The 24,539-nt window shown below is 50.9% G+C and overlaps 1 protein-coding gene across 6 annotated transcripts in view; it reads left to right on the top strand.

The window, feature by feature from the left end:
- LTBP2 (latent transforming growth factor beta binding protein 2) overlaps nucleotides 1-24,539 on the top strand; it is a 100,499-nt gene that overhangs the window by 43,968 nt on the left and 31,992 nt on the right. For all 6 annotated transcript variants that reach the window (XM_036843387.1, XM_036843385.1, XM_036843390.1 and 3 more), the window contains exons 4-10: nucleotides 4,176-4,366; nucleotides 6,378-6,548; nucleotides 7,073-7,279; nucleotides 8,102-8,388; nucleotides 9,406-9,508; nucleotides 21,131-21,205; nucleotides 24,168-24,290. In XM_036843387.1, coding sequence (XP_036699282.1) covers nucleotides 4,176-4,366; nucleotides 6,378-6,548; nucleotides 7,073-7,279; nucleotides 8,102-8,388; nucleotides 9,406-9,508; nucleotides 21,131-21,205; nucleotides 24,168-24,290 — 1,157 coding nt within the window. The remainder of the gene's footprint in view (nucleotides 1-4,175; nucleotides 4,367-6,377; nucleotides 6,549-7,072; nucleotides 7,280-8,101; nucleotides 8,389-9,405; nucleotides 9,509-21,130; nucleotides 21,206-24,167; nucleotides 24,291-24,539) is intronic.

The raw sequence follows: 24,539 nt of genomic DNA, 5'->3' as shown, positions 1-24,539 counted from the left end.
AACAGAAACCTGGAAGTGTTACTGCCCATATTATTTTGCAACTTACTTTTTTCATTCAATAAAATAACATGAATAAGATGATGCATTTGAAGTACATGCTTCAGTGCTCTATCCATGGGAGCTGTAACTATTCTATGCACCTTGCAGTGATGTTTTTAAACTTTCTTTTGGCAGCAGAACACTTAGCAAACAAAATAGTATGTGGAAGCCCAGTTATCAATTAGATAGAGTGGAGCCACCAGGCTAAGGTGAAAGTGGGTGGGATGGAGGGCACGGAGCCCCTCACCCACTCATCTCCCCATCACTGTTTGAGAACCTTAGTGAGTTGGGCAGAATATGGGGGCACCATGTTCAGCTGAGTGGCATTATCATGGGTATGCACTGTCCAGGGAGTTTCCACTCAGGTCTGAAGATCCCAGCCAGCTGGGATGGAAGGTTTTCTTCCCAAATTGGTTGAAAGAGCCGGAGAGTCCTCAGGCCAGAGCACATCTTGGTGGATCATACCCAGTGGCTCCTCCTTGGCTCCACGCTGGTCTGTGATGGAGTTTTCGTTGGTCCATGAAGAAATGAAAAAAATAAAGTCAATGAGGTGAGATTTCCACGAAGTTAAGCTTATTCAAATATTTCTTATTAGCATTGAAATGTCTTTTCTTTCATAAAGTTATGGTGGTAATAATTGGCAGTTGTGCGTGTGTGTGTGTGTGTGTTTTAATGTCTTACCTAAATAAAAAGTTGGCAACTTTATGTTGGTCCCCTACATTTGTTTCAAAATTTTACTGATCCATGAAATCCTGAAGTCTAGAGAGATGGATGTTGCAGTCCATTGTGGCAGCTCTGCCAGGACCTCCTTGGAACAATCCCAGAGAGATAATCTTGGGCTAGGCGAGTCTGAGAACCGCTATCCTTTAATGAAATTGAAGCAGTTCTTCCAAGGCTGAGAGTGGACAGAGCCCCGCTCCAGACACTTTAGTCAAAGAAAGTCACCTTCCCAGTGAAGCTCTCACTTGCCTCTGTTGCTACCACCCTCTAGGAGCCAGAGCTGAGCTGAGGGCCTGAAGCCCTTCACACATGGGGTGGGGGGCCCTCCCTCCCTGTCCACCTCCCAGGACTGGTCTGGGGTTTATGAAGGGAGATAGCTGACTCTTTAGAGGGGTGTTTTCAGTGTAAGACATAGGACCTATCAAAGAACCAAGGCTTCCTTCTTTACTTGGCTCTGAGCGTCTCAGAAGGTAGGACTTTTTGATTTCTATCGTTTAATCCGAAATCCCCATCACAGCAGTAGATGACAATGGATTGAGCTCAGAAGGCTGTGGTTGTTAAAAATGTATTGACACCAGATTAGTCACTTGGCCTTTTATATGTAACGACGCTTGGGCAGTATAACAAGATATTTGGGGTGTCTTTTATTCCTCTTAGATGAAGAAGAATTTTTAGTGGCTTGGGGAGAGGTATTTTGTCTGAACTATAGCTAGCACTTTCTTTTCTTTGTTCATGTGATTTTAAAGTTCTGGCATAGTTTTCAACTTGTGACCACTTATTTATATTTTCAAAATAATCACATGGTGTCACTGTTCCTCTTGGTCCTCACCATAGCCCGGTGAGGTGGGTGTCACTATTCCTGTTTTACTGATTAGGAATCTGAGTTTCAGGGGATCTCAGTGACTGGTCAAGTAGGAGGCAGAACTGACATCTGCCTGGCCCAATTCCTGTCCTCTCTTCTCTGTACAGACAGGTCCTTTCTACAACTAGGGAAGACATTTTTTTTCTTCTCTGCAAAGTTAAGCCTTTGACCCTTAAGGGATTTGAACTCAGGAATCTTGGGGCCATTAGCTTTGAGTTCCAATTAGAGAAACAATTGATGGCAACAGTAACAACAGTGACAGCAAACCACCAAGAAAGAACCCTTTGAGTTTCCACCTTGACCAGATTGGAGAGCTCTTGTTCAGCATCAAGTTCAGAAATGTCCCAGGTGGTCCGGGCAGAACCTGAACTACTCCCTTTAGCTCCCTGGGTGCTCTGTGATGCTGACACTAAGCTGAGCCATGGCATCAGCTTGGTGCCACCAGGAGGAGACTTCCACCGACCTACCAGCTCACTTACCTCTCACTCTTTGGCGAACTCTTGGAAGCCATTGGAAGAATTGTGTTTTCTGCTGCAGCTGGTTGTGCTGACCTTCTCCTCGGAGTTAGGAGCAGGTGCCTGAGGGTGGGGCCCCCAAATCTGGTCTGTTACAGCTCCCAGAGCTTCTGAGGTGGCTAACGGGCCCTCTCTCTCACTCCAGCCCTCAAACTTGGGGAGCAGGCTGGGGCATGTTTGGGGCTGTCAGGGTGAGTATTTGCTGCTGGTCGCACTGGAAGAAGAGCAGTGGTGAAGCTCACGGGAGCCAAGTCCCAGGCCAACAGGGCTGGGGAAGGGCTGGAAGGTGCCCAACTCTGACACCTGTGCTGTTCTGGCTCCTGCCAGGAAAGGATGAGAGGGAGATTGCTCATGGCCTGGACACCCGGGGCCAACAGAACAGGAATAGGGATGATGGAGGGAGAGGGTCCCAGGACCCACTTGGGCAAAGAATCCAGTGGAGCTAGGGGTGGGACCTACTGGAGGAAAGAGCGCCACCCCAGGTCTGAGCAGAGGCTTCTAGGCTGAGTTTCTGTCATGGTCTGGGCTGCTCTGTTGGGTGGCACAGGAGTCAAGCTCTGCTGGGTTGGAGTCCTGGGGCCTGATTTACCTGTTGTATAACCTTGGGCAAGTAATTACTCTCTCAGCTTCAATGTCTACAATGTGCTCACACCCACCACAGTCCAGACACTGCCAGGTATACAGTGGTTCATATACATTTTGACAGTGACAGAGCATTTACAACAAGGCTGCCTTGTAGAATGACCTGCCTTATAATAAACACATAAAGAACCGTTCAAGTTTATGAGCAAACAACTCAAATAGTTAAGATATCAAAGGACATGAGCAGAAAATTTTCACAAGTGGTAAATAGATGTATGAAAAAAATTCAACCTCAGAAATGATAAAAAAAAGGTAGCTAAAGCAACATTGAAGTATCATTTATGATGATGATGATGATGATTATGAAAAATTAATAATACACTATGCTGGCGAGGCTGCACTCCGAGTGGTACATTTATACAGCCTTTTGGAGAGCAGTCCTCCAGTGTATACCTAGAGCCATAAATGTAACCTCTGATATGGTCATTCTAGTCCACAGAATTAATCCTAAAATAATAAGCCTTTTCAAAATGTTTCTTATAAATACTTTTCAAATATACAGAATAAAAACAGTTTAATGAATCCCCCTATACTAAAGGAATATTTTAACTGAAGAAAAAAAGCCATATGAGTCAGGATGTCCACAGTTAAAAATTTAAAAAACAATCTAAGTATGTAACAGGAGAATGTCTGAATAAATTGTGATTCATCTTCAGATAGACTACCTTGTAGCAATTAAGATGATCAATATGAAAATTGTGGAATTGTATAAAGTACGATCTAATGTTAAGTGAAAAATCAGAATTTAAATGGTATCTGCAAGTGATGACAATAGTGTAAGAACTTGAGCAAAGGTTGAAAGGAAATATGCCAAAGTATTTGCCGTGTTGGGGTGGGAGGATGATGAATTCATTTTTTTCTCCTTGAATATTGTTGCTGTATTATTTTTACAATAACATTAATCAGAGGGATATTCAGGGCCCCGCCCCTGAATCAATCTGTTAACGTGTATTTGCTGGGCACCTGTTCCACAAGCAATTTGTATGAAAGGTTGTATTAAGAAGTGGCAAGAAGCAGGCACAGGACTCAGTTTTAGGGCGAGGGCTGGTCCATAAGAGTCTCAAACTCTTCAAATGTCAGAGCTACATGGGACCAATCTAACACCTTTATTTTGCAGTCGAGGGCCCTGAGGCCCAGGGAGGCTCAGTGACTTGCCCAGAATACCCAGCCAAAGCCTGGCAGTTCTACAAAGGGGTAGGCACTCCCACCGAACTAGCCAGCTGGCCTTAGCCCTGTTCCCCTGTCTCAGGGCACCTCCATTTTCCTGGAGTTGGCAAGAAGGCAGCCAAACAGAGAACTCTCTTCTAGCGCAGAGGCGGGGGTGGACGTCCTGAACAGGAAGGGCACAGAGACACTGTTCCCGGGATGCAAACCCCACGCCCCGGTTGTCTCCACAGGACCCTGAGTGGGCTCAGCCAGACACACGCCACCCAGCAGCACGTGGGGCTGTCCCAGACTGTCCGACTTTATCTGGCCACTGCGGCCAACGGCCAGCTGACCTCCAATGCCCTGCCCATGGGGCCAGGCCCTGAGCGGAAGCATGGTGCCCAGCAGGCAGCATATCTGGACCACCCGTCATCCTCCTGGGGTAAGGACACCCTGGCTCCAGGTCCTCAAAGAGCAGGGCATCTAAATCTTGGACCTCCTTCTCCCCACCTTTGCTTCCCCCTTCACCCTCTCAGAAGGGCTGAGTTGTCACCCTGTCCCTTATCTTTTCAGCCAATGAACAAAACAGTTGTCAAGCATCTGCTTTGTGTCGGACTCCAGGGGTCCTAAACCAGCTGCTGGAGACTTTGCCCCTTTGAGGCACCTAGACCTTGATTGCTCCATTTCTGCCCCATCTGTCACCTGTCCTGCCTTTGCTTCCTTCATATCCAGTTGTGAACCTCACCTCCCTGGCGCTGGTCCTTCCACCTCATCCTTCCTGCAAACCCCTTGTTACCTACAGCGGGGCCTCTGCTTCCCAGAGGAGAGAGCTGAGCATCCCTGAGGATTCAAGCCTCTGCACATTCTTGCTCGTTGCCCAGCAATCCTTCCCGGTGTGCCGGGACACTTTCTCTCGTTCCTCAGAGCAGCTACTCCAAGCTGCCCCCACCTTCCCCAGCCCCATCCCATGGCCATGCTTTCCACTCCCCAGAGTCCTCACCTTCCTGCCCATTTTAAAGTGTGCACATCAGTGATGTTTAGCATATCCACAATTGTGTGCAACCGCTATCTAATTACAGGACATTGCCATCACTGCAAGAAGAAGCCCCATGCCCATTAAGCAGTCACTCCCTTCCCCGCTCCCACCCTCGCCTCGGCCCCTGGTCCCACTAATCCACTCCCTGTCCTTATAGATTTGCATATCCTGGACATTTCATATAAACGGAATCATGCAATATGTGGCCTTTTGTGTCTGGCTCTTTCACTTAGTGTAATGTTTTTGAGGTTTATCCATGTCGTGGATAACATGCAGCAGTGTCCTTTTTATAGCTGATGACCTTTCTTGCCATCTTGAAAAGGAAGTGCCCCTCTTCTTGTCTAAGGCACATCCCACTGTTTCTTGACTCTTCTGGAACCCTAGGCTGTCACTTGCCCTCCCCCTCCCCCGGTTCTCCTCCCCCTTCAACCTGTCCCCCACTCAGCCCTTTCCCTAGAGCATATACAGTTACTTACAGCTCTCCCATTCACACACACACACACACACACACACACACACGTATGGCTATTTCTCCACTTCCCTCTGCCTTCCTTTCTATCTCTCCTCCCTTCACAGTCAAGTCTCCATAGACCTTTTATACTTCCCTTCTCAACCCCTCCGCCTCCTGGCTTCCCCACTGGGCCCCCTATACAGAATGAATACCCCTCCTTTGTGTTTCCACTGCCACCACTTGTGTTAAATGAAGCGACCTCAGCTCACGCTGCTGCAATGACCTCCCAACCAGTCACCCTGTCTCTCCATCCACCTGCACACCCCAGCTCAGATGGCATTACCCTCCCCCCACTTCCTCTTTGATCTCTCACTGAAAATTTTCAATGATTTCCCACCGCCAACTGAATAAAGTGCTCTATCCTTGTTCTGGCCATTAGGGCCTCCAAAACCCGACCCTAATCATTCTTTCAGGTGTTCTCTTGGAAAACTCTCTTCTCTAGCAAGTCTGAGCTACATTCTGTTCTCTGCCCTTTGGTGCAAAGCCCAGCTGCAGCCCTTGCTAGCTGTGTGACTTGGGATGCAACCCATCCTTCTCTGAGCCTCAGTTTCCTTAACTGTCAGATGGAAATATTTGGTCAGATATAAGAACATTGCCAATATTCAACCATTTTAACCTACAAAAATGGCAATTTCTAGTGGTTCAACTTAAAATAATACTCAAGAGGGCTGAAAGTTATTGTGCATAAAGCATGAGCTCAGGTGCTGGCCTGTTGGCATCCCTCAGTAGATGTTGGGCTGTGAGCTATTACTCGGCCCCCACTATGGAACCTTGCATCCAGGAGGTACTTAGCAAATGCCCTTGGGATGGATTCAACCCAGTCCCGTGGGCCTTTCTAACCAGCCTCTGGAGGTCACAGCTGTGCCTCTCAGCCTTGCCCCCTGGACCCAAGCCCTCTCTCTGCAGGGCTGAATCTCACGGAGAAAATCAAGAAGATCAAGATCGTCTTCACTCCCACCATCTGCAAGCAGACCTGTGCCCATGGGCGCTGTGCCAGCAGCTGCGAGCGTGGCGACACCACCACCCTGTACAGCCAGAGCGGCCACGGGCATGACCCCAAGTCTGGTTTCCGAATCTGTGAGTCCATTCCCCGCTCACATGGTTCCTGGCTGGCCCTGGAGCTGGGTGCAGGGGTGGCCAGAAGGACAGGCCTGCCTTGGGCTGGAGCCCAGCTCTTCTGCAGGAAGGAGGCCGGGTGCTCTCATACCGTGGCTCCTGTGAGTTGTCTCCAATCACACAATGCTGAGTCCTCACCCAGCTCTGTCACATGTGACTCTGAGCAAGTCACACAACCTCTCTGAATCCAAGTTTCCTCCACAGAAAAGTGAAGGCGTTAACAGTGCCACTCCCCGCCAGCCCCCCACTCCCGTCCCATCCCTCAGGTTACTGCAGGGTGGAGGAAAGGCAAGGCCTCTTATTATCCATCCTCCTTCATCCTCCCAGGCCTCCTGGAAAGTCCCTGCATTTCAGGGGGTGCCCGGTTCCCAAAGCCATCCAGATTTGGGGGTCTTGTTCCCCCTGCTTCCCTGTTGTCACCCAGCGGCCACATAGTAGGTGCTGCTGTGTTCTTCCACCACGTCACCTTGAGGTCGATGTTGTAGATTTCTGCCAGATCCCCTGCCTGAATGGAGGCCGCTGCATTGGTAGGGACGAATGCTGGTGCCCCACCAACTCCACTGGGAAGTTCTGCCACCTGCCCTCCCCCAATCTGGACAGGGAGCCTCCAGAGAAGGGGGTCCACCACAGGGCCTCGCCACCGGGCCCCTTGAAGCAGTCCACCTTCACGCTGCCTCTCTCCAACCAGCTGGGTGAGTGTGGGGCTGGGAGGCGACCTGGGTAACCGCGTAGGGTGGGTGCTGGCATCTTGGTGGAGGGGATGGGAAGCTGCCTCCAGCCCTTGCTTCTCCTCTACCCTTAGCGCTCAGTTTCATTCCCTAAGTTTTTCTCTGCCCTTTTTTTTTTTTTTTTGGCTCTTATCCCCTACTGGGTGCGATGGGGGAGACAAAAGAGTATAAGGGTAGGGTCCTGATTTCAAGGAACCCATGGTTCTGAACAATAGAGGGAGGATGGATGAGAAAGAATGGCATCATAAAACATTTCCTTTCCTCTGCCTTCCATTATTAGGTGCCAAATAAAGGGTACAAAAAATACAGAATTTTGTAGGAGATCAGGGGTTGGAGAGCCCCAAGCCTGAGGTGTTCAGGGAAGGCTGCATGGGGGAGGTGGACTTCACTTAGGCCTTAAACAATGGGTAGGCTTTGGTTAAGCAGAGGGGAGTGGAGGGCTTCCTGGGCAGAGGGAGTGGTGTGAACAAAGGCATGTAGTGGGGACCATGCAGGGTCTGTTGGGCTGGAGCTCGAAGGTTGTACAGGATCATGGGGGGAGGTGGAATCAGGAAGGTAGTTTGGAAGTTGGTAATGAAGGTTTTTCAAGAAAAGGTGTGGAGGGGAGGAGTCTGTGCTTGGTCCTGTCCTCCCTGGGGTATTGTTCTGGGTTTTGAGTAGAGAGTGAAGAAATGGAGACGAGTTTTGGGGAGACACAACCAGTGGCTCGCCTGGCCCAGGGCTGCTGCCACTCCTCAGAGGGTGGGGCCCTGTTTCCCCACCTCTGACCCCAGCCCCTGTGCCCAGCCTCTGCGAACCCCTCCTTGGTGAAGGTGCACATCCACCACCCGCCTGAGGCCTCCGTGCAGGTCCACCAGGTGGCTCGGGTACGGGGCGAGGTCGAGGAGGCCCCAGAGGAGAACAGCGTGGAGACCAGACCCTCGCCCTGGCTTCCCGCCAGCCCCGGCCATGGCCACTGGGACAGCAACAGCATCCCGGCTCGGTCTGGAGAGGTTCCTCGGCCACCACCCCTAGTGGTGCCCAGGCCTCCGGCACTGCTGGGCCGGTGCTACCTGAGTGCTATGAACGGACAGGTGAGAAAGCAGCTCCTGCCCCAGCCCCGGGGTCTTCTGGGACCACGACTGCTCCCTGCGGTGCCCCTCCTCCTTCCCGCTCTCCTCCTTGTTCCTAGGGAATGTGAATCTACAGGGCCTCCCATTCCCCACATGGGAAAACTCAGGGCATAAAATTGCCTGAGTGTAGAGGGGTTGAGCCTCCTACTTGGTCGACACTGGGTACCTGTCAGTGCCAGGCACACAGAAGAGGACCCAAGAGAGGCCCCCTCTGGAGGGGAACAATCGTCCTTGTGTCCCAGCAAATCCTGGGCTCTCCTGGAGCTGAGTGTAGGACTCCCGGTGCGTGGGTAGTGGGGCTATTAGATCTGGCGAGAAGGAGTTTGGTCTCCAGTTAAGGGTGGAGTCACAGAGATGTGAAATTAGCAAATGCAGGTTAAACCCCAAAGCCTTGGCGGTGCAAAGATAAGACACTCCATCCCCCCTACCTCCGGTGGCATCCTCAGTCAGTGATGGGAAATCATGTGTGCTTTTCTGAGTCCAGGCACCTAAGGATAGGGGCTAAGCCAGACCCAGGATGGTTTTTCCTAGGATTGCAGTTTGGCGTTTCCGGAAACCCCTCCTGGGAACTGGGGGAGGTAGGGAGTAGCCAAGGGATAGGGACCTCTCAGCTGTGGTGTCGCTGGGCATGGACCCTGCTCACAGGAGGTGGCCTTGGCATTCCCTGGAGTTTGATGGAGGAAAGCCCAACCTCTGTGGGCTGGGAACATGGATGGGGGCAGTTTGCAGACTTCACAGAGAAGATCTTATCTGGATGTGTCCCTGCCACTCCCCTCCCAAGTTTAGGGTCTGGCAGAGTGGACTTTGGGTTTCACTGCTTCCTTCCGGGACAACTCCTCCCCTCTCCTCCCCTCCCTTGGGTGGGGGCATTCTCTGCAGGATGTGAGTGGTGAGCTCATGTCTCAGGCTTTCCTGCGACATCTCTGTGCACAGCAGGGGAGGGAAGCAGGTGATGAGTGTCCATGGCCTTTTTTCCAGTGTGCCAACCCCCTGCTGGAGCTGACTGCCCAAGAGGACTGCTGTGGCAGTGTGGGAGCCTTCTGGGGAGTGACCTCCTGTGCCCCGTGTCCACCCAGACCAGGTGAGTGCTGGGTGCCAGGGTCCAGGGTTGTCAGCAAAGCTCTCCCAAGGCCTGGCCTCTGCTGCAGGCACCACCCCCTGCATTTCCCACCAGGGCCTCAGAGGCCAGGCAGGTAGAACAGGCTGGTAAACTAGGAAAACTTTCCAAATCTGCCTTGAGTGTGCTTTTGGCTGGTGGCGGAGGCTCCTGACGGCTCAGACCCATTGCCAGGTGCAGCGTGGCCTGCCTGCTCGGTCTGATGGCCTGGAATGGGTTACTCTCTTTTGCCAGTTGTTCTTGCTCAGATTTTAGGAATTACATCCCATGCTGGGCCCTCTTCTACCCCTCAATCCCCTTCCACATACCCAGGTACCAGGGGCCCAGAGGTCTTGATTTAGTGACTCAATGTTTCCCTCATTCTCTCCCTGGAGGGACCCCTAGGCCTCCTCCTCACCTCCTGTTTCCTGCCTTTCAGCCTTTGAATCAGTGTTGGGCATCTGTCCCAGAATGTCCTCGGCCTTGGGGTATGGGAAACTCAGCTCCCAGCCCTCTTTTCTGTGGTGGGAAAACCTAACGTATTCATTCATTCATTCAGCAAATACTCACCAGGTGCCTCGCCTATACTGAGCACTGAGAATTCAGGAGTGAGCAAAATGCCACTCTCAAAGGCATTGATCTTAAAGTTGGGAGGCAGGTGACAAGGTACCTATGCCTGAGTGTGGCTCCTGCCCGCTCAGCCGGTCTTCCTCTTGCAGGTCTCACTCCTGGGCTTGGGTCTGGGCCTGGCATGTATTTCTTTTGCCTGTCAAAAGTCAACTTGGTGAGTCAGCTTTGTGGGGGCCCTGGCCCAGAGCCCGAAGTGGGGAGTGGCAGGGCTGTTCCTAACTTCAGACTCAGCTGTGGAGCAGTGACCATATTCTCCAAACTAAAAATAAATGTGGACAGTTTCTCAGTGTGATAGAATTTTTTGGTGAAGCACCAAAGGGTAGTATTAAGCTTTCAGGCTTGAGCATCCAATACATGGCAGGTACCAGTCCCAGCTCTGCCTGCTGACCTCTCTCTGCCCCATCTCCCATCTGTGAGATGGAGACAGTAATAGTGCCAGCCTCGTAAGGCAGCTGTGGAGAGTAAATGAGATGGCACCTGTACTTAGCATTAGGTCAGTAAGTGGTAGCTGTTATAATTACTGTTAGAAGTATCCCTCCAAGAAGGGAAGAGAGACTGGACCCACTGCCCCATTGGGAGGAGTGTGTGGAGCTGCTCAGCATCTCCCCCTGCAGGCCAAAGGTGTTTTCACCACTTTTCTTCCTCCTGGTCAGACCCACCCTTGAGACTTCCATATCCCACACTCCACTCAGCCAACAAGTATTTTCATCGATGAAGTACCCATTTGAAGTACCCATAGTGTGTAGGCCTTAACAGTGGAGAACAAGGTAGAAACAGTGCCTCCCCTCTCCAAGCTTACAGGCTGGTGGCGGAGCGGGGCGCAGACAGCAGAACTGGGACCACCTTTGTGCAAATTAGAGAAAGGTGCCCCTTCCACGTGTTCAAAATAGTCTTTATAATTAGACAAATCCAGGATGCCAATGATTCTGTTAGATGTGGTGCTTTTGTGCAGTGCACAACCTGCACATCTGTACACTGAGGGGTAGGAGATCCTTCCCCAAACTGGTGGATCAGGGAAAGCTTCTTGTAGAGGTGACATCCAGGATGAGGTCTGAAGAATTATTAGAGTAGGGCTTCCCTGGTGGCGCAGTGGTTAAGAATCCATCTGCCAATGCAGGGGACATGGGTTCAAGCCCTGGTCCGGGAAGATCCCACATGCCGTGGAGCAACTAAGCCCATGCACCACAACTACTGAGCCTGCGCTCTAGAGCCCACGAGGCACAACTACTGAGCCCGCGCGCCTAGAGCCCGTGTTCCACAACAACGGAAGCCACTGCAATGAGAAGGCCCTGCTCACTACAGCTAAAGAAAGCCCGCGGGGCTACAAAGACCCAATGCAGCCAAAAATTAAATAAATAAATAATTTATTTAAAAAAAATAGAATTATTAGAGTGGGCCAAAGAGATGGGGAAGAGCTTAACAACCCAAGGAAATTGCACAGGCAGGTGAGATGGAGAGAGTGAGAACATTTCCTGGAGCACAGCACACCCAAGGCTGAGCACCCATCCCCCCACCCCTTCCCTGTCCCCTCCTAGCACCACCCCTCACTGTGTGCAGCATACCTCAGCAAGCTGGGCACCAGGGTGCAGACCCTGGAATGTTAGGCATTCCCCACACTGAGCAAGAAATTACAAAGGGCAATGTAAACATTTAAAATGCATTAAAGTGCAGCTGGGCATTGTAGAGAGAAGGGGCAAGATGCTGGGGAAATTTGTTTGTGTTGACAGGTGCCAGACACCTAGCTACAGGCCCAAGCCTGGGGCCGGGGTGGGGAATGTTTCTTTAAGTAGGCAAGACAGGCAAGCTTCTGCGCCAGACTCTGGAAAAAAAGGCGAGCTGCTGGGGTAGGTTTGGGAATGGTTAGCAAGACAGGCGTACTCCTGAGTTCTGGAACATTCTCAGCCCTGGTGGCTCTGCCCCTCTGAACCTCTATTTCTCTTCTGATAAAATAAGGCTGTGCCCCTCAGGGAAGGGCTTTGTCATCCCCAACAAGGTGGTCTAGCAGGATCAGGGTGTGAGGGGAGTAATGAAGCCAGCAGCGGGGGGGGGGGGGGGGGGGGGGGGGGGAGCGGGGGGGGGGGGCGGGGGGGGACCACGTGACTTCATGGCTTCCGCTAAATCACCTTTGGCTTCTGAGGCTGTACAGGACTTGAAGAAGGTCCCTGCAGAGTGCTGCTGTTTCTGACATGGGAAAGGACTGCCTTGAAGTCTCAGTTACATGGCACAGACAAATCCCTTTTCTTCCAGAAAAATTCCTCAGTGCCTTCTTTCTCAGGGAAATGGCTCAGAGAGTCAATCTAGGCCATCCTCTGGTCCCCCCACCTTTCTCCCTTCACTCTGAGTGACAGATGCAGCTGACCTGCCAGGACCTGGCCTGAGCCACATCATCCTGACCCCTGGGGAGTTATCAAAAGTTGCAGCTCAGAGCTTCTGCAGGGTCTGGAGAGCACACAGCTCTCCAAAGCCACTTTGACTGAGGCCACATTTTTGAGTTTTCATCCGAGAAGGACAGACATCTGGGTTGACTGGAAAGTTGGCCGCTGCCCCATCTGGCTTGGCACTGGCTGTGTCAACCCCAAGGCCCCTTTGCTGGGGCAGGTGGGCTGGCACACGGCACGCGGCCCGCAGTGGTGGGTCGCGGCTGTTTGCCACGAGACCATCTCTCCGACTGCCCGGCGTAGGATGAGTTCACTGCAGAATCCAGGCCCCTCCCTGTGTCTCCAGGGAGAGCTGATTCTCTTGCTCTTCCCCTTCAAGGAATTCTGCATCTTTCTCTCTTAAAAACAATAATAGCTGCCAGGTACCGAAGTTTTACGCTATGCCGTGCTTTGCACCTACATGATTTCATTTCATTGTCACAACCAGCAGCAAGCTAAGGATCTTTATCCCCATTTGACGGAGGAGAAAAATGTAGCTCAGAGAGAGCTGAGGAACTCGTCCAAGGTCACACAGGTAGGACAGGGGAACTAGGATTCAAACCACAGTGTGTCTGATTCTTAGGGGACCAGGATCTCCCTAATCATTCTGAGGAGGGGGGCATTGGGCAACCTGAAGACAATACAAATCAGGATGCTAGACAAGGATTTTACAGTCAAGAGGGTGCATCCCAGGACTGTATTCCACGTATACATGAAGGACAACATCCTGCCAGAAGATTGGATTGAACAGACAGGCAGGGCAGCAACCTGCAGTACAGGCCTGTATTTACAGAGATGTGTTGAAAGAAACATCCAGGGGTTGGGGGGAAGTGGGTAGGCTTGTTCCGTATGGTTTCAGGGGGTGGGCAAAAGCCGATGTGTGGATGTTTCTAGTAGGCAGAACTCAACTAGAAACTGAGCAGTAGGGACAACTTATTAAAAACTGCAGATGCCCAGCAATATAATGGGATGTTTCCAGAAGTACTGAACTCCCCGCCACGACGAGCATGCCTACCAAGAACAGGTGTGTGGAAGGCGTGGGGGAAGGAAATTGATTTTTGAGGGAATGTAGGTTTATATATACATCTGAAAATTTATTTGAAACTCTCAATAGGAGGAAAGCCTTGGTTTGGCTGGGTTTTGCCATGGCCCTTGCCCACAAGGAGTGCTCCAGGTGTAGGTCTGTGATGCCAGCCCCCGGGGAGAGTGGGCATGTGAAGGTGATGTCTGAGGAGGCTGGAGCAGAGAACCCTAGGGCGAGTCACGGCAGTCTCGCTCTCATCACGTCCTCATTAGCGGCCCTTTATTCAGAGGATGTAATATGCGCCAAGCACCACGTTAAGTTCATTCTCATTTCGTTGCATCCTAACAACATCTCTAGGTGGGTGTTACTATCTTCGTTTTACAGATGAGGAAATTGGGCCTGAAACTCCAGGTCTATGTGACCCCAGAGCCCTGCTTCTAATCGCTCTGTAATCCCCTTCCTCTGCTTCTTGGCTTAGGCATTCGCTGAGCTAGAGGACCCCGGCTGGGGGAACAGCTGTGCCGGGGTGGAGCTCCTGTTCTCTGTAACTCTGGGTCAGACGCCCAGTCTCCTGCCCTAAAGAAATGAGATTTTCAGGATTCCAGTTGTTGGGCTGATAAAAGCCATGATTCTTTGGCTCGGGGTTGTTCTGAGAGCTTCCAAGGGACTCGAAGCCTCCTGGGAATTGTGCCTCAGCTCAAGTTAGCACCCTCCCTACCCTAGCAGGGGTGTCACTGACACATGGCATCTCTGGCCTGGAGAGCCCTGGGGAGGGATAAGGTTGCGGTGGCTGGAGTGGCACCTGTCTGAGCCAGGGGTCTGACCAGACCCGTCTCCACCTCACTGTTCATGGTGACCAAGACACCCACTTTGGCTCCGGAGCCTCCCAAGGAAGCAGTCAGAGCCTGTCTTTGGGTGGCATTTCCACAATCATTGGGGGATCCATTAGGACTTCACCAAGGAGGAAAATCTGGAATAATGGACATTATTATAATTACCAATATGTGATAAGCATCATGCTCAGAGTTTTGCATGCCTGGTTAGTGTTCACAATAACCCTCTGAGAAAGGAAAAGGCATCCCCATTTTGCTGATAAGAAAACCAAGGCTTAGAGAGTAACTTGCCCAAGTCTCTCCAGCCAGTGAGGGGCAGCAGGCCAGCTTGCTTTCCTTGAAACTGTGTTTCTGGAAGGAAGGAAGGAAGGAGGGGAGGGAGGGAGGGAGGGAGGGAGGGAGAAAGGAAGGAAGGAAGGGAGGGAGGGAGGAAGGAAGAGAGGGAGGGAGGGAGGGAGGGAGGCTTGAGGAACATCTACAGGGACTGTGCCAGGCATTATGCTAGTTTCAGTCTGACATTGGTTGTTTCAGTAAAGTTAATCCTCACAACAACCCACGAACTGAGTTTCTGTCCCCACTTCTACAGGTGAAAAATTTAAGACTGAAGGAGGTTAAGAAATGTGCCCAGGTCACACAGCTAGTCAGAGTGGAGCCAGGAATTAGATGCGAGTCTGGCTGCCCCAGCACCCACACTCTTTCCACTGCTCCCAGGGAGTCAAAGTTTCTTTCCAGCTTACCCACCTGAAGTCTGCAGATCAAGGGTTCAGCTCCAGCCTGCTCACGTGCCCCTGGGCATCAAACTTAGCCTCGTCCAGTGTGTGTGTGTGTGTGTGTGTGTGTGTATATCTGTTCTCTGGGCAGAAGGGTGTGTGGCAAGGGACCCTCCACATCTCCTTGCTTCAGCCATCTGTCATCACAGATTGAGATCAGCGTGACTTGTAAACAGCCCTGTGGCCAGACATATGTCTCCACCGTCTCCTCCCCGAGCTCTGTCTCGGAGTCAGGGCCAAAACTGTCTCCAGCAATCAGTTTGCTCTTGTTGAGGCCTCCTTGGGAATTCCAGCAGCCAAGGGTGAGAATCAGCAGGGTGGGGGCAGGCTGCAGCCAGGGGACCCTCTGCTTCCTTCCCCATCTGTGAGCAACCAAGGTGCAGCAGTGAGTGGACAGGGCCGGGGGCCGGGGCCAGAAGACCTGAGCTCCAGGCCTGCATGGCCCAGGTTTCCTGACCAGGAAAGTCACGCATGTCTGCCCTACATGCTTCACGGGCATTTGGTGACGTTCGGACTCCTTGGAGTTGAGGTTGAGTCCAGCTGACCCCTCAGGAGCTGCTTTGGCTCCTCAGGTCAAAGTCCAAGCTGCAAGACCACTTCCCAAGAGCCTCTTTGAAGCATCCACAGGAATCCCAGATCAGCCACTCTCTTTTTCCAGATCCACAAGTCCTCTGCTCTCTGACCCCTGATTTATCCTTGATCTGGCTGAGGGGCCATGGGAGGAGTACAGGTTCTTCACTATTTCCTTTACCGATTCTACATGATGGTTTGGTTGTACACATTACGGAGCATTTGCCCAGCATCTGATTACTTCTTCTGACCTCCTTCTGGGTGTCCCTGCCTTTTTTTCCCCACTCACTCTCCTGATCCCTTGTTTTAAAAAAGGGAGAGGAGGAGTTCCCAGGAAGGGTGATTTGCTTCCTGCTGGGCAGGCATCTCCCTGTGGCCTCTGGACCCTAAGATTCTTGGCCTAGACAACTCCTAAGGCTCGTCATGAATTTGTTCATTCATTTATTTATTTGTAGGCAGTAGAGAGGAATAGTTCAGAATTTATCCTCTGGAAGCAGACGCATAATCCCAGCTCAATCCACCAGCTGGGTGACCTTGGGCATGTTTCCTAACCTCTCTGTACCTCAGTTTGCTCATCTGTAAAATGGGGATAATATTAGTAAGTATCTCCAAGGCCTGTTATGAGGATTAAATAAGTTATTACCTGTAAAGCCTTTACAATAGGACCTAGCCCATAGTATGAGCTATTTTAGTGTCTGCTATTATTACTCATTCCCTTTTGATTGCCTATACTATTCCGTGTGCTGTGCTTGACTCCAGAGACATAGCAATGACAAAGAAGGCAAGGTCCCTGTCCTCACAGAGCTTATGCGCTAGCAGGGGAGATGGACAAGCAAACAGGCAGCCACAGCACAGTCCATTAAGCACTACAGCAAGGGAAGGCCTACGTGTGGTGGGAGCACTTGAGAGGTGCGCCTGGTGATACCCGCCCTCCCCCATCACTGCCGAAATCTCACCCAGAGCCGTGGGTGGGTGCTGAGTTCTCACCCCAAGCCAAGGTTTCTCCCTTCCATGTGGTCATCTCAACTTTGACTTTCTTTCCCCCAAAGAGATATAAGCAGATTTTTCTGGATTGGCTGCTGCACTTGGTCTTACAGAAGCTGGGACCCAGCCCCCTATAGGCGGCCTCTGTGAGGTTTGAGGAAGGGCGCTGAGGGCCCTGGTTCGGGGCGGGTGGGGTGCGGGGTGCTGGCAAAAATGGGCGTCTCACCAGGGACGCTGGCTTTGACACTTCTTTCTCTCTAGAAGCCTGCCCTCACCAAGGGCTGTCCAGCCGACAATTTCTCTTCAGGCCAGTGAGAAGGCAGAGTCCTCTCAGGAGGAAATCACTTTCTAGAAAAAGCGCATGTTTCCAGACTAAGGGATGAGCCCCGCTCTTCTCAGTTCACACATTGCTCAGCTCGGGGTACCCTGCAGGTGCCACAGCTGGTTCCCAGCCTTACTCTGAACCCAGCTCTCTGCCACCCCTCTCCTGCTCCGTAAAGAAGCAAGGTCCTTCTGCCTACCTCCTCCCTCCTGGCACCACCTTGCTGCCCTGGCCTGCTGGCTCCCCCCTCCCTTCCTCTCTGGGTGCAGGAGGGATGTGCCCTTCGCAGCCAGAAGCTTGGTTGCAACCCCGACTCGGCCCCCTCTGAGCTTCACCTTCCTTCCTGGGGATAATGACCCCTGCTTGCAGGGTTATTATGAGAAACAGACAGGACAATATGCACCAAAGTCCTCACGCCTCAGAAGGCCTGTCCAGATGTCCCCTTGTCTCAGTTCTCCCGGCCCCTGGCATCAGCCTCAAGATATTCCTTCCCACCTTCTGCTCCTGCATCTAATCAGCTTGCTTTCTGAGTTTCTCCAAACAACTTCCCCTCTTTCTTTCTTCCTCCCTGTCTTCAGTTCATGCCACCAGGCCCCGGGCCAGGCGCTCACATTTCCCAGCCTCACCCCATCCTTCTTCTCAATGTCAGCATTTTCAGAATACTCACTTATCGCCACACAGCGGCCTTTTAGGCTGAAGCCTAGTCCCCATGTGGAAGAACATGCAAACCCTGGGGAAGACCAGGGTCTCCCGTGGCAAAAAAAAAATTACAACTTCAATTTACAGTTCTTTAATCTTAAAAAAAAAATTAAGCTTTACTAATTTATGTCCTCACTTGATCTCTATGTCAGACTGTTGCAAGTGTCCTCAGGGAAGTGTGGGGCTTCCAGGGAAACACGGCACCTCCTCATGTTTGTCTTTGGTATCACAACATGTAATGCACGACGATGCTCTGTTTGTGGGGTTTTTCAGTTAGGTTGTCTAGTTTTAACTAAAGCAGCCCTCACCAAGTGGAGAAATGACTCTAAAAAATTCTTGCTGAGAAACAGGATTTAAAATAATAAGAGGGGCTTCCCTGGTAGCTCAGTGGTTAAGAGTCCCCCTGCCAATGCAGGGGAGACGGGTTCGAACCCTGGTCCGGAAAGATCCCACATGCCGCGGAGCAACTAAGCCCATGCGCCACAACTGCTGAGCCTGCACTCTAGAGCCAGCAAGCCACAGCTACTGAGACTGCGCACCTGGAACCTGTGCTCCACAGCAAGAGAAGCCGCCGCAGTGAGAAGCCCGCACACCGCAACGAAGAGTAACCCCGCTCGCCACAACTAAAGAAAGCCCACACGCAGCAACGAAGACCCAACGCAGCCAAAAATAAATAAATAAATAAATAAATTTTAAAAAAATCCTCTTTTAAAAAATAAATAAATTAAATAAAATAATATGAATAATCCTAAGCAATCCTTTAAAAATGCAATGCTGACACTTCTCCTCTGACACATAATCGGCCATATTCCAAGGTAAAAATAATGATGACCTCTCAGATGGGACCCAAAATGGACCCCAGGAGTCAAATGATCAAGAAGTCTATATAGGGCTTCCCTGGTGGCGCAGTGGTTGAGAATCTGCCTGCCAATGCAGGGGACACGGGTTCGAGCCCTGGTCCGCGAAGATCCCACATGCCGCAGAGCAACTAGGCCCATGAGCCACAACTACTGAGCCTGCACGTCTGGAGCTTGTGCTCCGCAACGAGAGGCTACAACAGTGAGAGGCCCGCGCACCGCGATGAAGAGTGGCCCCCACTTGCCGCAACTGGAGAAAGCCCTCGCACAGAAACGAAGACCCAACACAGCCAAAAATAAATAAATAAATAAATAAATAATTAAAAAAAAAAAGAAGTCTATATAAAATACAGCTTATATCTACTATCATTAATACCAGACCTTGCCTTCAGTGTATAATGTGCCCAGAGATAACAGCTAATGATAGAGTAAAAGCTATCTTGATTAGAAAAACATTTTAAGAACTTCCCTGGCAGTCCAGTGGCTAAGACTCCGCTTCCAATGCAGGGGGCCCAGGTTCGATCCCTGGTCAGGGAACTGGATCCCGCCTGAATGCCACAACTAAAGATCCTGCATGCCACAACGAATATCTCGCACGTGGCAACGAAGATCCCATGTGCCCCAACTAAGACCCGATGCAGCCAAATAAATAAACAAATAAATGTTCAAAAAAAAAAGAATCAAAAAAAATAAAACATTTTAAAACACTGAGACACTCACATTTTGCTGTATAACTGGATGAAGGTATAGGTATTATTAACATGTCTCTTGGTATTTGCAAGAATCTATTTCAGCAATAAAATATATGAAGAACTATCTATTGCGTAAACCACTAAAGCTTGAACCTATATAGAAGATAGAAGACCTATATTCTCAACAGTAAATGACTTCTTGAATAAAAATAAGGTTTACCCAATAACTCTATAAGTACAGCAGCTGATGTTAGGACCAGCAAGGCAATGGAGCTGGGGAATGCTAAAAGGAAAGTCCCCTCCCCGTACCCTTCATAGGCAAGGTATTGCCACAAAGAAGTCAAAGCTGGGAGAAGACAAGCTGTCACAGGAAATCATCATGCGGTTAACTTTATAAAATAAGACCTTTAAAGTATAAAGGTATCTTTACAGAGCTTCATATTGGAATAGTGTCTGTGGAAATGCCTGTGCCCCTTGAGAATTACTGGCTATGTCTTGGCAAAGGAACCATCAAACTGAAAGAGCAGTTCTTCTTCACTTTTTTTAAACAAAAAGATGGGTGTTCCACATTTGCTGCCTTTTTCTGTGATCACAGGTAGCTGTCAATAGTATACTACCTGCTAGCGCTTTTCAAGAAAAAAAATCTTCAAAAAAAAAAACAGCTTCAAAGCACTTCTTTGGAGGTTGACATACGAGTCTGTCCCTCCAAGGTAGTGGAGATGTTTTCCCTGTTTTTACTGAATGTCAGTTGTTTTTGTTTCTTTGTTTGTTTTTGTTTTTAAGCACACTTTCTCTCTCTCTCTCTCTTTAAAGTAAGAGGAATGGTGTGAAATCAAGATAGGACATGTATCAGCACCAAAATACTGACAGTTATTGCCTTATTGGCCCATGTGGACTCAGACCACTGCCCAGTTTTGTTATAAACTTTAAGCAGGGCTGCTTTTCAAGGAAGTTGTGGTGGGACAGAGCCTTTTGAAAATGAATGTTTGGAATAAATTCCATCATCCTGTGATTTGTTGCTATAAATCCTCTCCACTTGCCTACTTGAAAAACTCAAGAACTGGGATTTTCTAACTCGTTTTGAATTTGTAAAAACAACTACCTGACCTCAGGGAACGTGAAAATCTACTAACCAAACTTCAACAACAGCATCCCATGGTTGGTGAATGTGAGTGAATGGATATCATGGATTTATAAGTGCGATCGACGGTGAGCTTCTTCCAGGATCGGGGGAATTTGTCAGCTAGGGTGGCATTCAGACCAAGTATCAGAATAAACTGAACTTAGAACCAGACTGTGAATTGTCATATTCAGATGTTTAAAAACTAACAAAACAACTAGAGTTGTGTAAGATGCAGCCACTGGGAGAAAGTGGGTGATGGATGCACAGGACCTTACTGTACTATTTTTTGCAATTTCCTGCAAATCCATAATTACTTCAAAAACAAAAAGTAAAAACAAACAAACAAATTTGTTCAATCACATGTTATATTGTATAACATTGATATCATATAATATATACTGTATCTAATAACTATATGACTATATTATTATAACTATATATACGAGATATATAGTCACCAGGTATCATTTTTAGTAATAGCAAGGTGGGCTGAGAGTAGCCTGGTGAGAGCCAGGGAAGGGATTTCGGCTAAGGAGGTGCAGCTACCCAGGTCAATGGCTTGGGGAGATGGGGCCTCACAGCTGCAGAGTGGGCTGGACCTTCAGACTGCACCCCACTTCCCAGCATGGGTGACAGAGGAGCCCAAGGGCCCTCCAGTGAAACCTGTCTGTATCTTCACTCCTTAGCCTCGCCAGTGATTGAAAATGGCCAGCTGGAGTGTCCCCAGGGGTACAAGAGACTGAACCTCACTCACTGCCAAGGTAAGAATGACCAGGGACAGGGCTGGGCTTGGGGAGCAGAAATAATAGAGGCTTGATGATGCGGGGAGACACCCCCATCCCTTCTATCTATCACCCCCATGATAGAAGGAGCAGCTGCCACTGTCTGAGTGGTCTCCATTGGGCACCTCTAAGCACCAGCTTGGGGGAGCTATGGGGGCTGCTGCTTCCAGGGGCCCAAGGAAGTCAGAGGATAGTGATAGAGCAAGCTGAGAAAGGGCCTGGGAGCCAAGCCCTCCCCTCCTCCCCATCTCTACCCACCCCCACCCAGATGTGGGTGTGTGCTTCTGTAGGGCTGTGTTGTGCTGTATCTCAAGGTGCCCTACGGTCCCTGCATATCCACTCACCTCCTGGGCTGTTCTCCCTGGAATGGGAAGACTTTTGACTCCAGGGTGGGAGATCAAGTCAGCCTGAGTTGGTGGGGACCACTATGGACTCTTCCCAGCAAAGCACCTCAGCTGCTCAGGCCTCCTTCCCGCAGCCGGGAGTGGGGAGGGCACAGGTGGAGGGGATGGAGGGGGAGTGGGGGAGGGGGACCATAAAGCACAGTCCTTGGCCTTGCTGGCCTGGCTGGTAGGCTCTGTAAGGCCAGCTGAGGCCCAGGTGCTCTGCAGTAGAGGCCCCCAGAGGGGCAAGGCCCAGGGGCACCTGGGGACAGAAGAGTAGGAAGGGGGGGCTCAGCCATGGCTCTGAGCAGGGATCCCTTGCTGGCTGTGGACCTGGCAATAGGTGAGATATGAGCTGGGCCTTCCAGCCAGTGGGAGGCTGCTGGGGTTGAGGCAGCTGCCCCTTTGGAGAGCTTTGGGAACTGGACAAATCACTGTCTGTACAGTTCGCTTTGGTTGAAGCTAGGTTAGAGACAGGGGATTCACTCAGATGGTCTCCTAGGTCCCCTCCCCCTGGAGGCTTCAGGAGAGAGGGGTCTGGGGTGGCTGAGCTATCTGCCTGTGGGGATTTCTGGCCCATGGATAAGAACAGGTGCTTGGACCAGGCAAAAGGGCAGGCCTCTGACCCAGCCCAGCCCAGGATTAGCCTCCCTCCAGGGCAATGAGGCAAGGACCTCACGGACAGTGGCGTGGAGAGAAGTTGGTATTTTTGCCCTTAGAGAGCGCAATGGGGCTGCTCATATCTAAACCGTCCTCAGTGGCCTCTCTGCCTGGCAGGTTTCCCAGTGTGCAGTGTTAAAATTATTCCCAGGATCTCGAATGTGCTCTCTGTCCTCCCTCCACCAAGCCCACAGGATTCAGGATGCCAAGGCGCCCTCCCCAGGAGGCCCTGCCCCTGAAACCTCCCCCTTCCCATGTCTGTAGCTGTGGTCTCCCTGTCTGGGATGGGACCCGCTCATCTCTGCACCTGCAGGCACCATCCCTCCTCTCTCCATCCTTCTCTCCTACTTCCACAGGCTAATTTTGGGGTATTGCTATGAGCTGCATACACTGTGCTAGGTGTTAGTTCACAGTGATGGATAAGACACAGCCGCTGCCCCAGGTGAAGACAGATGCCTTAACAATTACACACTATGAGAGAAGTGCTCTCTAGAGAAAGAGGCACTGGGTGCTATGGGATCCTACGGTGGGACCCCTTCCCAGACTGGAGGATCAGGGAAGGTTTCAGGTGATACCTGACCTAGACTTAAAAAATGAATAGAGTTGGCCAGCTAAAAGGGGATGCGGGCATTCCAGGCCGAGGGACCAGTATGAGCAAAGGAGCAGTTTGGGCTGGCTGGAGTACAGCCAGTGCACCCACAGGAGATAACAAGGGCATCCCAGGGTCTCATCAGAGCCACCGGCCCACCCGCAGTCTTTTGGAAAATGGTGGAGGGCATTGGATACCACGTGAGGGTTTAGAAGCTCCCTCTAGGAGGTGATGGGGAGCCCAGAAGCTTCTCAAGCAGACAGGAAGCAAGTCAGATTTGTGTTTAGACATCACTCTGGCCATAGACTGGAGGCAAACAGATCAGTTCCCCTTCCCAGCTCTCCCTCCCAATAGAACATCCTGCTAAGCAGTAGTTCCCCTTGGTGCCCAAGCTGAGTCATCCTTCAGGCCCTTTATTCCTGTACTCAGTGCCAATTTCCCCAAAGCCTGTGAATCAGCAGGCGGCTCTGATGACACTGGGCTGCCATGTGTCATCTCCTGGCACTGGAGGTGGGTGGCCATCACAAATCTTCCATGCTCACCATCATCAGCAAAGGTGCCATCGCTAAGAGGGCCCCTGACTTCTTGGAGCTCAGAGTGTGAGCATTGTGATTTCCCCTGCCCTCTTAAAACTCTGCGCCACCTCCCAGCCCCTGCCTCCATCCTCCCGCCTCCTCTTCCTTGCCGGTGTCCCTCCATCCTGCAGCTTCTCACTGTGGACATGGTCCCTGGATCTTGGGTCCTGCAGAGATGCTTCAGGGTCTCTCAAGGAAGACTGAATAGGAGGGATTGGGCAGCCTGTTCTCCACCCTCCAACTCAAACTCTCCCCTCATCTACTCCCCCTGTTACTTCCCAGGATGCCGCTTACTAGTTGAGTGACTTTGGGCAAGTTACTCCTGGAGCCTCAGTTTCCTCACTTATAAAATGAGGCCGTGTGGACCTACTTGATAAAACTGTGAGAATTAAATAAGGTATCATAGGCAAACCACATGGCATACTACCTGACACGAGGCACTCAATAAACATTAGCTCTTAATATTATGACCATTATTACCAGTTCCTGGACCCAGCAATTTGCAATTTTTATCTCATTTTATCCCGCTAACAGGACTACATCATCGTTACTATTATTATCCCCACTTTACAAATGAGAAACTGAGGCCCGGAGAGAGGGATCACACTTAGTAAACGGCAGCTCTCTTATTGCTCTCCTTCTATTTGGAGAATCATAGGAGAACTCTGCCCTGACCCCTCCCCTCCATCAGGCCTGGGTCGGGGGGCGCTTGGTCATCTCCGCCAACCCTGCAGATATCAACGAGTGCCTGACCCTGGGCCTGTGCGAGGACTCGGAGTGCGTGAACACCAGGGGCAGCTACCTGTGCACCTGCAGACCCGGCCTCCTGCTGGATCCGTCCAGGAGTCGCTGTGTGTGTGAGTGCAGGCGGGATCCAGGGTGGGGATGCTGAGAGGCGAGATGCGACCCTCAAGGTCCATGGGCCAGACTGAGAGCAGAAATGCCCCTAGACCCTATCGCAGGGTCCAGGAGCTGCTCCTTCACCTGGAACTGGGGCCCAAGTACCAAACCTGATGCCCCGTCCTGCTGGGACAGAGACAGTCACTGCTTCTCTGTTTTCTTTAGGCATTTCTTTGAGGGCTTTGCAGTTTGGGATTTTCTACCTC

Source organism: Balaenoptera musculus, chromosome 2 (genome assembly GCF_009873245.2).
Source record: "Balaenoptera musculus isolate JJ_BM4_2016_0621 chromosome 2, mBalMus1.pri.v3, whole genome shotgun sequence".
NCBI classification, from domain to species: Eukaryota; Metazoa; Chordata; class Mammalia; order Artiodactyla; family Balaenopteridae; genus Balaenoptera; species Balaenoptera musculus.
Note: the sequence above shows the minus strand (reverse complement) of the source record. Positions and strands in the feature narration are given on the sequence as shown.